Source organism: Momordica charantia, assembly GCF_013281855.1.
Source record: "Momordica charantia cultivar OHB3-1 chromosome 10 unlocalized genomic scaffold, Mcharantia_2.0 BLBB01000010.1, whole genome shotgun sequence".
NCBI classification, from domain to species: Eukaryota; Viridiplantae; Streptophyta; class Magnoliopsida; order Cucurbitales; family Cucurbitaceae; genus Momordica; species Momordica charantia.
In genome coordinates, this window is record NW_028275158.1 from 643,816 (window position 1) to 657,199 (window position 13,384).

Below are 13,384 nucleotides of genomic sequence, written 5' to 3' on the forward strand. Positions count from 1 at the left end.
AACATTCTCTTTGGGAATCAAACTGTGGCAATGAATGTTTGGATTCTCTTGCAATCATTATTGTCTTTAAAAGGGGACATGGAGAGGGGACCAATTGGTTTCAAGTCGCTCTCCTTTTTTGGGTGTTGTCCCAAATACCTCGGCCTCTGTCCATGTCTTTTGCCGACAATCCCTTGGACCATTGTCTGCTAAATTTACAATGCCCATTCAAATTTGAATGAAAATGACACAACTTTCTCTGACAATTAAACGGGAGAAGTTTCAAACTCACCACCACTCAGCACTGTTGGTGGATGAAAAAGTCTGATCATCCTTTACCATTACAACTGTTTGATATTTTGCCTCATCCAAATTCTTCACCACTAGTTTAATGATAAATCCCATTATTGAATTCAGGGAGGACTGGAGGAGAACTTGTCTACGTATGAGAATTGGGAATCATCAAAATAATTCTTTTGTTTCTCCTTTTTCTTGCTTTGGAATAAGAGTTTGAAGCCGACGTCTTTTTGTACATTAGTCGTAATGTCGTGGAGTACTAACGAGTTTGAATCGACCTGTTGATGTCTTGCATCTACGGTTCAAACTTGTGATGAATAAAGTGAATATCTTTTTGGAAAGAGAATCTGTCTTCTTCATGAAGTATATAGGGAGGGGAAATGATTAAAAGAGATGTGGGGTTGAATGTACTGATGCAAACACTACATTATATTTGCCTGTAGGGACTCGAATTTCTGTTCCTTTCCACCTTTTTCTCTTTTTTGAATTATTAAATTCCCTGTTTCTTGCCCAATCACAAACACAAGAATTAGAGAGAGAGTACAATGAGGTTTCCATATATATATACACACACACACATAAATGTGAACCACTGAGCCCCTGTGGGTATGTTCCATAAAGAAGAGAGTTTTCACTAGCTATTTCCCTTTGTGTACATATTAGTATACTATCTTTGAACTTGTGCTCTGCACATATATTGAGATAAAGCTGCAGGAATGGAGACATCCCAGCCTCTTTCTATTGACAGCTTTTCATATAGTTGGCTAGTGAATATAAAGCCTTCTCTAGAAAGCTCAGGCAACAACTCCTTTAGAACCTCACTCGATGCTTCCGATGAAGCCTCCTCCTTCATCGAGATGGACCCGAGAATGACACCCTCCAAGAGATTTTTTAGGAACTCGCAGGATTTCAAATTTGACTTCCCGGTCTCACCGCCTTCTCTTGCTTTCGTACATGCCGACCAGCTGATTTCCAATGGCTGCCTTGTGCCATTTTTCATTGATCCAGTGAAAGTTCAGAGATATGAGGAGGCAGATTTCACTCAAAATTTTCCACAATCTTCCCATATTGAAACAGACGTCCATCCAGCCAATACTTCTGACTGCTCGTCGACAAGAAAGTGTCGGAAACTATCAAAGAAAGTGTTGCAGAAGTATTTGAGTTTTTTCAAGCCGTTGTACCAAAGAATACGAGGTCATAAAGCATCATCAGGTTCCAAACCAGAAAATGTTGGCAGAAGATCCAAATCTATGAAGAATTGGGAATATTCATACGAAGCATCTCCACGAATAAGTGTAGCTTACTCTGCCGATGATTGGCGAAGATCCTGCGATTCTGAGAGCTCAATTTATGAGGCAGTCCTCCATTGCAAGAAATCTATAGGTATGTGAAACATGTTAGTTTGGCTCATGATATTACTATTTTTAATCAAGCCTTTCTTTCGGCTTCTGATGATTCCTCAAACCTTTGTTATCCTCAGGAAGATGAGACGAGGAATTTCAGACAAGGAATCGGGAGAAAGAAGTGAAAAACAGAGGATGATAAAACAAAAGAGCAATTCAAGACAGACAACTTAAGAAGAGAAAAATGAGAAATGAAACGATAACATCCACTTGCTCTGTCCCTTTCTTCTACTTTTTCTTGGATTAAAATGTACCATACCATTTTGTCTGTGAGAAAAGTAGAAGCTGTATAGATGAATTAGCCTTGGAAAATTCAGGCCTTGGCAGAGAAACAGAAAGGGTCACCTTAAATTTTGTTTGTCCTTGACTGTTACATGTAATAAAAATCCCTTTCAAACAATTAAACACCGGTTCCGATATGCTCGTGACATGGCAGGGCCTTAGGTAAATACTCAAATGCCATGTGAAGTTGATGAAGATGAATTGAACTTTTGTTCTTTACTTGGAACTGTGTGGATAAATTAAACAACCAAGTAACTCTTTGTTCATTTTTTTAATGAATGTGCTGCATCAGACTGATATGTTGGTAACATAAGAATGTCTTCTAGTTTTCATTTTGCCCTTTCTTGACAGTGAACTGGGTACTTGGTAGCTATGCAATGAGGTTATGAGGAAATTGTGGTGGGGTCCCCTAAGTTGCTTTAGTTAAGCAAGGAATCCATAGCATGTTGTCCTCTTTTTAATTTGCACATGAAAGCACACCAACTTGCTTTTTCATTTCATGTTCTTTATTGACAATAATTGTTGGGTTTTGTTTCTTCAAATCACCATGATTCTATATTGAAGAGTTAACATTCATCTCACAAAGTCTCACCTAGGGGCCATTACAATTTTCATAATCTTCACTCTTTGCTATGAAGTTTATGAAATTTCTCCCTCCTTTTTAAACTTACTTACATTTTTTTACTTCCTATATATATTTTTTTTATAGGAAACCGAACATTCCATTGAGAAGAATGAAAACAAAATAGAAATACAAGGGCAAACAAAAACAACCCTGAAAAAGGAAGCTAGCCTAGAGAAAAGGCTTCCAATTCAAAACAATATGACCTAACTGATAATTATAAAATAAATTCAAAACAAACCTCCATAAAGAGACATTAAACCTTACGAGGTCGCAATCAGACTCTCACTCTCTTTACTTCCTATATTCTAACCTTAGTTTCAATTTGTTCTTTTTCCTTTAAAAGTTTCATTATCATTCTTATCTTGTGATTAAAACTTATTAAACAAAGTAATAGAATACACCAGAAAAATAGCAGCAATAGAAGTCTTATGCACTCGAAAGTGGACTTAGTCCTAACACCATAAAACTCACTTCTAAGTTATTTCTTAACCAACGTGATCTGATAGACCCCACATCATTAAAATAATTTATACCATTTATCATTTCTATAAATAACTTAGTACATTAGATTTTTAGTACTCTTACCAATAACAAAGACGATAAGGTTACTAAAATGATGGACCGCAGAGATAATAATAAAGGTTTTAAAAGAAAAAAAAACATAAAAGGAACAAAAATGTTATTTCACCTAACCTCATACATTGATAGCAATCTCATTCTATATTTGATGGCTTTCAATTAGATGATGACTATTCAAAGGCTAGTTGGATGATGACTATTCCGAGGTTGTGACGACTAAACCTACACAAAAGAGTTACAACTTTATTTATTTATTTATTTATTTATTATTATTATTATTATTATTATTATTATTATTATTATTATTATTATTATTATTTAGTTCAACAATATGGAGGGGCGGAGATTTGAACTTCCAACTTGTTTGGTCAGAGTATCTTTGACCAATTGAGTTATGTTCAGGTTGTCGATACAACTTCATTTTTTAGATGTTATAGAGTTAATTTGCATATGATAACTCTACCCAACTTTGTAATGCAATTTAATCACATCAGGATTGAAAACTGAACTAAACAGATTTTAGTACGTACAACCATTGAAACTAATCAAAAATTTGTGTTAAAATGTAAAAACAGTAACCAGTCAAAATAAATCTCAACAATGGATAAACTGTCCCATCCATACATAGAGATTCTTCATAGATAAATAAAAAATCAACCATTACTTGGCTCCAAGCTCAGCCAAATCACACTAGATCTGGACCAAAATTGGGTGTCCTTTGGCTCCAAATTCAAAATGATACTGTCTTTAAACTCAATTTGGTTGGAACAAAACAGAATTTTCATTTTTCATCAGCACACTTATGACAGCAACTTCATCTTGTAAACCATGGTTGAATTTTTACCCTCAGAGGAGTGTCTGTTTTTTCTCTACAATTTTGAAGGAGACTTGAGTTTGGGAATTGAAAATTTTGAACAATACCCACTATATTAGGCAAAAAGAACAGAAACCCCATCTTTTTAGTTATACAATATCTGGCTCAGATCCTCTCTGAACCACAAAAACTTCAAAAACAGAAAGGCACTCAGATCGAGGCAACTCCTTCGTATCTTCGACCGAATGTATACATACTTTAGTACTTGAATTTAGCTTTTTGGTGGCAGGCAAACAATTCAAAAAAGGGGGGTTAACTCTTTAACTTTTCTCTTGCACAGAGCTAAGATTCAATGGAACTATTTGAGAGACTTGGTGCATGAATTTTAGTCACATCACAGGCCATTTGAGGCATCCTCAGACCAAACTTTCAGTTTGATCTGTGGGCATAATGATGAACATGGGCTCCATTTGTGCTCATGTGTCTGCTGCAAAATTGTAGCTTTCATTTTTGGTGTGCTTGATATTATAAACAGTTGTTCATGAACTCTTTAGTATTAAAAGGCTTTTAGTAGGTCATTTGAATACTTGAAATTCATCATTTCAATTGCTACCAAAACCCAAAAAGACTGAAAACTTGTTCAGGCTGGGCAACCATTTCCGCCACATCCTCAAACAGTGTCTGTTATTATTTATTAAAAACCTTATCTCCTTCCGAACACCAACAAGATTTGCCAAGTCCTTTTCACTTTGTTAATGCCTCATTATTATCTTTGTTTTTGGCAACTTTAGCTGTGCCTACTTCATGCAGAAAAGCTCCTAAATACTTGAGGATCATTGTGGTAAGGAAGAAAAATGGTAAATAGCCATGGCAAACTCCTAGTTTCTGAGAAAAGAAAAAAGAAAAAGTAAATAAAAAGACGAGGCAAGGCGTAAATGGCTCCGGCCCACCTCCCCGGTGCCTCCCAAAAGGCCCTTCAAAAAATACAAGAGATCTGACCAACAATTTGGTATGTAAACAGAGACCCAATCCTGCTTTTTCTTTTTTCCTTAAACAGTGTTAGGCTTTTAGCTAATGGACTCAAAAGTGTTGGCTAAGGATGAGAAGTTTGTCACATGTCAATAAGCAAGAAGGAGGAGACATGGACAAAATGTGCTAGGACAAATGACAAAGTATAATAAAATTACCTCTCTGTCTCTATCTACTAGTTTCTGCTTGCCCTGTTGGATTTTCTGCTTTTCCACCACGGAACCACAGTGATGGCTGGCCTTTACAAGCTTTGTTCTTCTATCGTTTCTGTATCGGCATTTTCTGTGGGGACCGGGACTTCCCACATGCAACCTGTCGTTGCATGACTCCTTCAGTCACTATAGCTACTAACAAGACAGACTAGCAAAGTCATAAATATGCATATATTTGCCAGTTAAGTTGTGGGGTTCCCTTGATAAAGTCCCTAAGCTATGGAGGATTTATGAGACAATCATAACTAAAGGTTAAAATATATCCTATTGGTATTGCATTGAACACCTCTATATATCAATGCAAATTCTTTGACCCAAGAAAAGAAAAATTCAATCCAAATCAAAATCTTTCTGTTCACAAAACTCAGCACAAAGCAAGCTCCTCTCTATGTCAAATAATTAAACTATGCAAAGGTCGCAGCACGAACGTTACAGTACAATTACCGTACACCCCAATCAGATCACTGTCAAAATAAACTTTCCAAGAAGGCTTGTAGGGAATGACTTTCAGGAAAGCTAGGACAACTGGTCTATGCTAAAGCCAGTCTCCATGCCTTGTGTCTGAGGATTTTCCAAAAGAATCCTACTCAAAGTTTTAGGACAATGACCATATAACATGATTTTTCTTATATTCAGCAGCTAGGAATATTCATTGAATGACTGCAACAATGACGTCAATGGTCTTCCGGGGTGTCGATGAATTGCTCGAACATTGAATGCCATGTGATGCAACCTTGGATGTGGCTTAAATGATTACGATTCACTATGCTGATGAAAAGAAGCTAGGAAAGGAGAGTGCCATTTTTGTGACATTGTGCAGAAAAAACTAATGAAGGATAGAATTTGAATTTTCCAATCCTCATAAAGTGGTCGAGAGAGTTCTTTTGTCTTTTTTCCCTCTACTTGATGGGAGAGAGATTAAAAACTACAATCATACTTCAATCATCTGAATCAGTAATAGTGTGAAAAGAAGGAAGACTTAATCCGAAGTTGTTCAAGAACCGTGGCAAAAGAGATCTCTCTCTAAAGAAATCGAGAAAATAACTTCATAATTTCGCGAGAATGGGTGTCTCCTCACACAGGGGTCACAATTATGAACAACCAAATTCATATGAGAATGAAATTAATTCATTTTAGGAGGACGTCAATTCAAATCATGGATTTTTGAAGGAAGAGATTTAACCAAACCCCTTGTAGACGGAATCAAAATATAATTGGAAGAGAATTTTGTAGGAATAGCGTACTTCTGGATAATCTTTCAGAAGGCTTGGCTAGCCACCACCCAACAAAGGCACTTCTTTCAGAATGCATCAACAGCTACTATTTCAGATAATCTTTCAGTGTAATACTAAAATGAGCCAATTCATATTCTATTCATATAAACTCAAATGTGCTGTTCTAAAATGGAGAAAATGATGACAAAATGAAGAAATAAAAAACATAACAACACAGATTTTACAAGAGCTGTAATAAAAAATTACAAGGAGAAAAATCCACCGTAATAAAGAATCGAAACAAGACTTGTCCAAAGCTAGAAATTTGCTGCCCATGGGCCATGAAAGACTAGAATCCAATAGGAGGCGTAAAAATTCTTCATGAACAAGAACGCAGAGACAGAAATATGTGCAAGCAGATTAAAAATCAGCGCAGTCGATTTAGTATCCCTAAAATTAAAACACCCCATAATGCTCCATTAAGATTTTTATTCTCAAATTTGATTTTAAAAAAAAAAAGAAATAAAAATGATTTATGTTGTCGTTTGGGAAATCAATTTGAACAGTTACTCTTATCGGAAACGCAAGTTCCGACCCGTCGTTCCTCGGGTCAGGTTGTGCTACGACATGCAGTTCCTTCCACTAAAAAACATGTCGACACGTCGTTTGGAGCCTCAGGATTTCTTTATGTGGTTCAGGTTACTTGGAACATTTTGTTCGTCTCCTTAAATAAATAAATAAATAAAACAGGTTTAGCCGCCACCTGCCAAATAAAACCATTTCAGTTCTATATATGACAGTTTTATACTTGACAATCAATTCAAAGACTTAGATTCCCATTAAAAATATATATATATATCCTTGCAAATCTTATCGGTAATTTTATAATTATATTACTAATTTCACATTTCGAGTCAAATTTAACTTCGAAAATTGATTTTATGGACTTGTTGACAATGTAGGCCTTCCAAACAAGTCATCGTGACATAGAAAATTTAATAGTTTGATAACATAAAACAGGAAATGTCAGTTATGTTACCAAACTATAATATTTGCTTAATTTCATCCATTTTATGGTTAAAAAACACGAAAACAATTTTCTGGAGAAATTGATCATTTATGATATTTTACTCCCTAAGAGCATCCTTAGGGTTTTTTTAGTACAATAACATATGAAGTAAAGATTCGAATCTATATACGCCTTAATCCGATTGAGCTATTTTCAAGTTAGCATGTATTAGAGTTAAATAACTTGGAATGAGTTGGATGACAAGGTCAAACTTATGCTTAGTAAATTTGTTCGTCATTTCAAACTAGAGATTATATAATTTGAGATATAATCAAACTTCATGACCCTATATCTCAATCTATATACTTAACATATTACATATATACACACAAAACCATCATGATGTGGCATAATGGTCAACAAGAACCAATATAAATAGCAAATGACTTAGAAAGAATGGTTCACACCATGGTGGTCACCTACCTAGAATATAATATATTCTGCTGAATTCAAATTTCAAGCTCATTACTTTGCACAATCCAAATATACATGAAAACTCAAACTGTTAAACTCCAAATTACAGAAGATTTGAACATGGATTAAGTGAGTATTAATGCCTCTCAGAGTTGTAGGTTAAAATCTACTCCCTCCCTTTCTAATATATTATTCCAAGAAACAACCTTAAACTACACATACCCAAAACAATGATGATTAATTAAGAAACAGTGAGGGCCCAAGAATACCGCAGCAGCAAGGAAAAGAACCGTATACGTAATTACTTAAGATTAGAACACGAAGAAGCTTGGCGTTGATGGACTAGGAAGAAAAGCAAGATATATTGGGTGCAGAATTTATTAATTTACTGAAAAATTTTACTGCAGTGAAACAATGCAGCAGCAGAAAGGCTTCTAACACAAAGTATTTGAGAAACTCCAGGGAAAAGTAACAAAGAGCTGCCTTGCCAGAAAAAGAAACAAGACTGCTAAAAGATATGTGAAAGTAAGCCTAACCAGACACAAATGCCTCATAATCTAATCCTTCTTATTTTGTTGGAGTGGCCCTTTGGGGATTTTACTCAAAACCTTGGCATCAAATACAGCATACTGCTTCTTGAGCTCTATCAAGGCCTTCTCAGCAATTGGATCAACCTGATCTTCATACTTCTCATAAAGTACTGGCACAGTGTGTAGCAAGACAAAGCCTGTTTTTCAAGAACAATTGCACATCCAAGTATTAATGTAAGTACCTGTTCTCAATTACAAATGCAAATAACAAATAAAGCAACTGAATGAGCAGAATTCCTTACATATATAGACTAAAGTCAGAAAGTTGAACCAACTGCCAACTACTGATAGAACCCATAAGCCAATAAAAGCCTGTTAATGGTATCAGACACCCTCAGTAGCATTACCAGTTATAAATATATAAAATGGTACAAAAATACAGTTGCAGACTGCAGTAACTATGAAAAAAGTAATTTCCAATAGACTATTGAGGCCAGAAATGTTTCTTTTAGTTTACTGCCCTTGCTCTAGAAAAACACATTTACACGTGAGATGAGAAAGTAGAAATGAACTTACACTTAGAAACTTCTTCAAATCTCTCCCAGAAGCAATATCACGTAAAGTTGATATTACTCGGTTGATTTCAATTCTCAGTTGATTGGCAACCTCAGGCAGGCAATCTAAATTAAGTCTAATTTCTGGGATGTGGGGTGAAGACCTGAACAAACAACACGAAAAAATATTTAAAGAAAAAAGAAAAAAGAAAAAAACGAAAGATATAAAACAAAACCAACAGACTATATAGCATTAGATTTTGAAGTCCTTACTTGTTGATAAACGTATTAGCATTAGACCACACAAAAATTAAAGCCAAAAAAAGAATTAATATATGGCAGACAAGAGTGATTAATTGGTACTCAAGCAGCTCAAAAAGGATCCACAAGGCGGTGGCACCCCCAAGGACACCTGCAGAGTTCTTCTTGTTCCTCCAAAGAAAAACATCAGCATCTGCGACAAGAAAAAATTACAATAACTTAAGAAAAGTTCCCTCACGGATACAGACAGGAAAGCGGTGGGGAGTAGAAGGCCATATTTCTGCAATGTCATATTCTACACAAACGTTTTTGGAGAAAAATATAAGAGTATATCTAATCAGTTTCAGTTTATATTAATGCAGTTATACAAAGAAGGTTCATATGATCCGATATTCTAAAACAGATTATACAGCACTAACAAGGGATTGTAATTCATAAACAAAGATAATCATGCAAAAATTTGAGGCTATAGCCCCATGTCAGGACCCCACAATTTCAGAACGGAGCAACGGATGAATGCACTTCATTGTAGATATATATTCACAAGAACTTCCAAAAATGCTTGAAACAATTGCACTAATAGACTAATAACAATAGGTAAGTAATATGTTTGTAGTTGTTCAGCAGACAAACAAAAAAAAAACTAGATCTCTCCTTTCAGGTGTCAATCTCGCAAGTTCGTAACTACAATGTGCTTGAAAAACCAAAATGTAAAAAGAATCGCTTTAATTTTTTATATGTCTACGATTTGCAGCATAACGTGAAACCAAATAGCGGTTACCATATTAATAAACAAAGCAACAAAACTCAACCGTACCAATTGAAGTAACTGAGTTATTTTCTTATGCCAGATCTAAGAAAACTATTATGGAACCATAACGCTATTAATCTAGGGTTTTCGTGCATAACTCATACGAAAGGAAAATGAGAAGATATTATTCTATTGTAACATAAGACGGTAAATGCACGCACATCCCGATGATAATTGATAACAATATAGGAAGATAGAGAAGCCATTTTCCGAGAGACGCCAGAGGAGAAAATAGCTTGCGCAAAACCAAGACAATGGCAATCAATTAAGGCAGAATAACAGAGGTTAATACAAAACTTTCAAATTCGTTATATCTCCTCAATTTTTTTCTCCATGAACCGATCCAATACAAGAGATATATATATATATATATATAGAGATAGAGATAGAGAGAGAGAGAGTACGTTTTCCACCGCCCAGGACCTCGTATACGGGCTTTTCTCTACCGAAGAGCCTACGAACGCGGGATTTAGCAGCGTCGAGTTTCGAAGGCTTATCATCATCGGAGTCGGAAGAAGACGATGAATGGAGAGCGTCGATCTTCTCGGAGATCTTTCCAATAACCGAATCTGGCTCGCCTGGTTGGTCAGCCATAGATCTCTGCAGCAAGATTCAAGAAAAATAAATGGAAATGAAAGAAAGAACCGTCTCCGAAGAAGAAACGAGGGGCGAAGTAGTCGTAAAGAGTGCGAAATGCAGAGAGAGGGAAATGTAATATGAGCTATTTAAAGTTAGGGTGCGTGCCCGCGTGGAGAAGTAACGCAATGGAAACCGTCGAGATTCAAGTTTTCAACATCAATCAAAATATTATACAACTTTTTATTAATATTTTGGTTTAAATACTAATTCCCTTGTTGTAGTTTGTTTCGGTTTTTTGAAACTCCCAACTTCAGATAATGAACCAAATGTCTTCATCACCGCTTGCCAATGTTTACGTTGTGGTTTTGTTTTCGTTTTCGTTTTCGTTTGTTTCGTCCCTCTAATTTTAAAATATATATTTTGGTTATTAAACTTTCAAATTTTGTTGGCATACGTACTTTTTAGAAAATGATATTTTTTTTTGTCTTTATTTACAAAATTTTCAAGAAATTTATTTAGAGCTGCATTTCAAAAAAAATTTATTGAATGAAATGTTATTATAAAATTATGATTGAAAAAAAATGAAATAAAAAATAAAATGGATGGACCAAAACGGACATCTTTTAAAAGAATATGGACAAAAAAGAACCTTTCGAAAGTATAATTACTCAAATTGATAAAAGCTAAAAGTACCATAGACAAAATGAAAAAAAATATGGACCAACATAGTATTTAAATCCAATATTTCTTAGGAAAAAATTTTCATTTTTATCCTAAACTTAGATGTGTGTATCAATATTTACCCTGAATTTTTATTTTCATCAAATTACACCTTAAACTTGGACAAATTTGATAATCTAAACTTCTAAAAGCATTGCAGTTCTCTAATAGAAAAATTCTTTTATTATACGTTTTTTTGGTAAAACATGTAAAGTGAGGATTATGTTTATTGGGAAAATTGATACAATGTTTAAGGATAACAGTTGGTTTCTTTCCCCTGTTTTACAAAAAAGAATCCCGACTCAAATCATGTTTTTGTTTCTAATATTTTATATTTACTTTATTTAGTAAGTTTTTTTTCATATTAAAAACATACTTCAATTTTTTATTTTTTCTGCAAAGGTAAAACATACTTCACTCCTTGATATTATTTTAAAGTTGTTTGATATAAACATCATGAATGCAAGCATATGAAACTAGAATTAGATGTGTCGTCTCTCAAAATAAAATTGGTTTGTGTTAAAATAGTTTAGTAAAAAACAAAAATTTATAATTATAAAAGGGATAAGTATACAAGTCCATACCAAAAATACATAGAAGGAAAGAGACATATTGGGCCACATCCCATAATTTGGAGGTGGGGGAATCATCCCGAAGACAATCCGCAGGCCCAATAGAAATAGGACATGGATTATCATACAGAAACGAGCCCGGTACTTATAACGGCCCAATAGGCCCATAACTTTTTTCTTCTCCTTCTAAATATAAATAAGGGTTGAATTATATTAAAAAATAAATAAGGGTTAAAATTGATGTTCTTTCCAAAATTTCATCCCTGTCTACTTATATTTTAATATCTCAATTTTACCTATCATGTACCTTTTTTTTCTTTTTAATAAAATTTACATGTTATGTTTTAATTTCTCTATTCACATATAAGTATGTTTCAACTTTATTATATTCGACAAGTATATGTATGTTTTTATTAGACTTTTAATAAAATATTTAGTATGTTCTAAAACCTGACATTTGGTATGCATTTACTTATATGATGATCATATAGATATAATTTATTAAGTGAATGATAAATATGTCTTTGATGGATTTGTAATATTTAGTAATTATTAAAAGAAATCAACAATATATTGGAAGAAATTAAATCAATAGACAAAAGGAATAGAGTTTGAAGGCCCCAAATGTTCAAAGGTCAAACCTTTTGAAGAAAAAGAAAGGAAAAGAAAAACTTAGACTCCACACAACAACAAAAGCTATGCTAGCAAACAAAAGGAACAAAAGAGAGCCTATGGTCAAATACAAAGCATGCCCCTCTTCCCCATTTATTTCTCACTTTATCAGATTTTCTTTAACCTTTAAAGGCAAAATTCCCTCTTTCTCTAGTATATATGTTGATATCGATGAAGACGATATCCGCATAATTTAACTAGTTAAAAAGTATATAAAAATCATCAAAATATCAAAGTTCGACCTTTCTTTCATCCCACGTATTATTGAATTAAAAATAAATGTTGATATCAATTAATTTTTTTGATACTATCAACATACAGAAAAAAAAAGTGATATTGATCTTTGATCTAGGTTTAAATCTCTTAAATTTTACATATAAAAGAAACATTTTAGTTTGCGTCGAATAAACTATCACATGATAAAATAAAATGATGAAGATGCATCTTTTATTCATTTGCCTAATAAAGATATTTATGCTAAAAAGTGTTTAAAATTAGGTATACAAAGTTAGATATTAGATTCCTTAAAGAATTTGAATAATGGTTAAATATTAATTAAAAATGATAATATAAATATAAATAACAATATGAGGGAGTTTTTTCCTTTTTGTTTGGAAAGCAGAATATGAGAGACTTTAATTATTAAATAAATATACTAAGTAGGATAGAAAATTCGAACTCATAAACCCTTCACCTCAATTACTTTTCATGATAGCGACAAAATAAGACTTAAATCTTCATTTTACCTTTTTTTTTTTTTTTTTGATT

The 13,384-nt window shown here is 33.8% G+C and overlaps 2 protein-coding genes and 1 long non-coding RNA gene across 4 annotated transcripts; 1 reads left to right on the forward strand and 2 right to left on the reverse strand.

Moving 5' to 3' along the window:
- Positions 1 to 805: 805 nt before the first annotated feature.
- On the reverse strand, positions 806 to 6,700 carry LOC148208356 (uncharacterized). The gene is made up of 3 exons (XR_015788317.1): positions 6,465 to 6,700; positions 5,167 to 5,320; positions 806 to 1,653 (listed from the first exon to the last, which is right to left on the reverse strand). It is a non-coding gene; the product is annotated as an uncharacterized LOC148208356 (long non-coding RNA).
- On the forward strand, positions 993 to 2,236 carry LOC111011389 (putative membrane-associated kinase regulator 6). Its single transcript, XM_022285116.2, has 2 exons — positions 993 to 1,659; positions 1,757 to 2,236. Exons 1-2 carry the CDS (start codon positions 993 to 995, stop codon positions 1,762 to 1,764), a joined length of 675 nt encoding a protein of 224 aa, XP_022140808.1. The 3' UTR covers positions 1,765 to 2,236.
- A 1,567-nt stretch (positions 6,701 to 8,267) lies between the features above and the next one.
- LOC111011386 (reticulon-like protein B5) lies at positions 8,268 to 10,805 on the reverse strand. Of its 2 annotated transcripts, none has more exons than XM_022285113.2 (5): positions 10,478 to 10,805; positions 9,365 to 9,455; positions 9,024 to 9,165; positions 8,750 to 8,819; positions 8,268 to 8,644 (listed from the first exon to the last, which is right to left on the reverse strand). In XM_022285113.2, the coding sequence occupies exons 1-5, from the start codon at positions 10,665 to 10,667 to the stop codon at positions 8,475 to 8,477; spliced, it is 663 nt and encodes a 220-aa protein (XP_022140805.1). In that variant the 5' UTR covers positions 10,668 to 10,805; the 3' UTR covers positions 8,268 to 8,474. The 2 variants fall into 2 exon arrangements, with proteins under 2 accessions (XP_022140805.1, XP_022140804.1); XM_022285112.2 differs by having other exon boundaries at positions 9,275 to 9,455; positions 10,478 to 10,802.
- Positions 10,806 to 13,384: the final 2,579 nt, after the last annotated feature.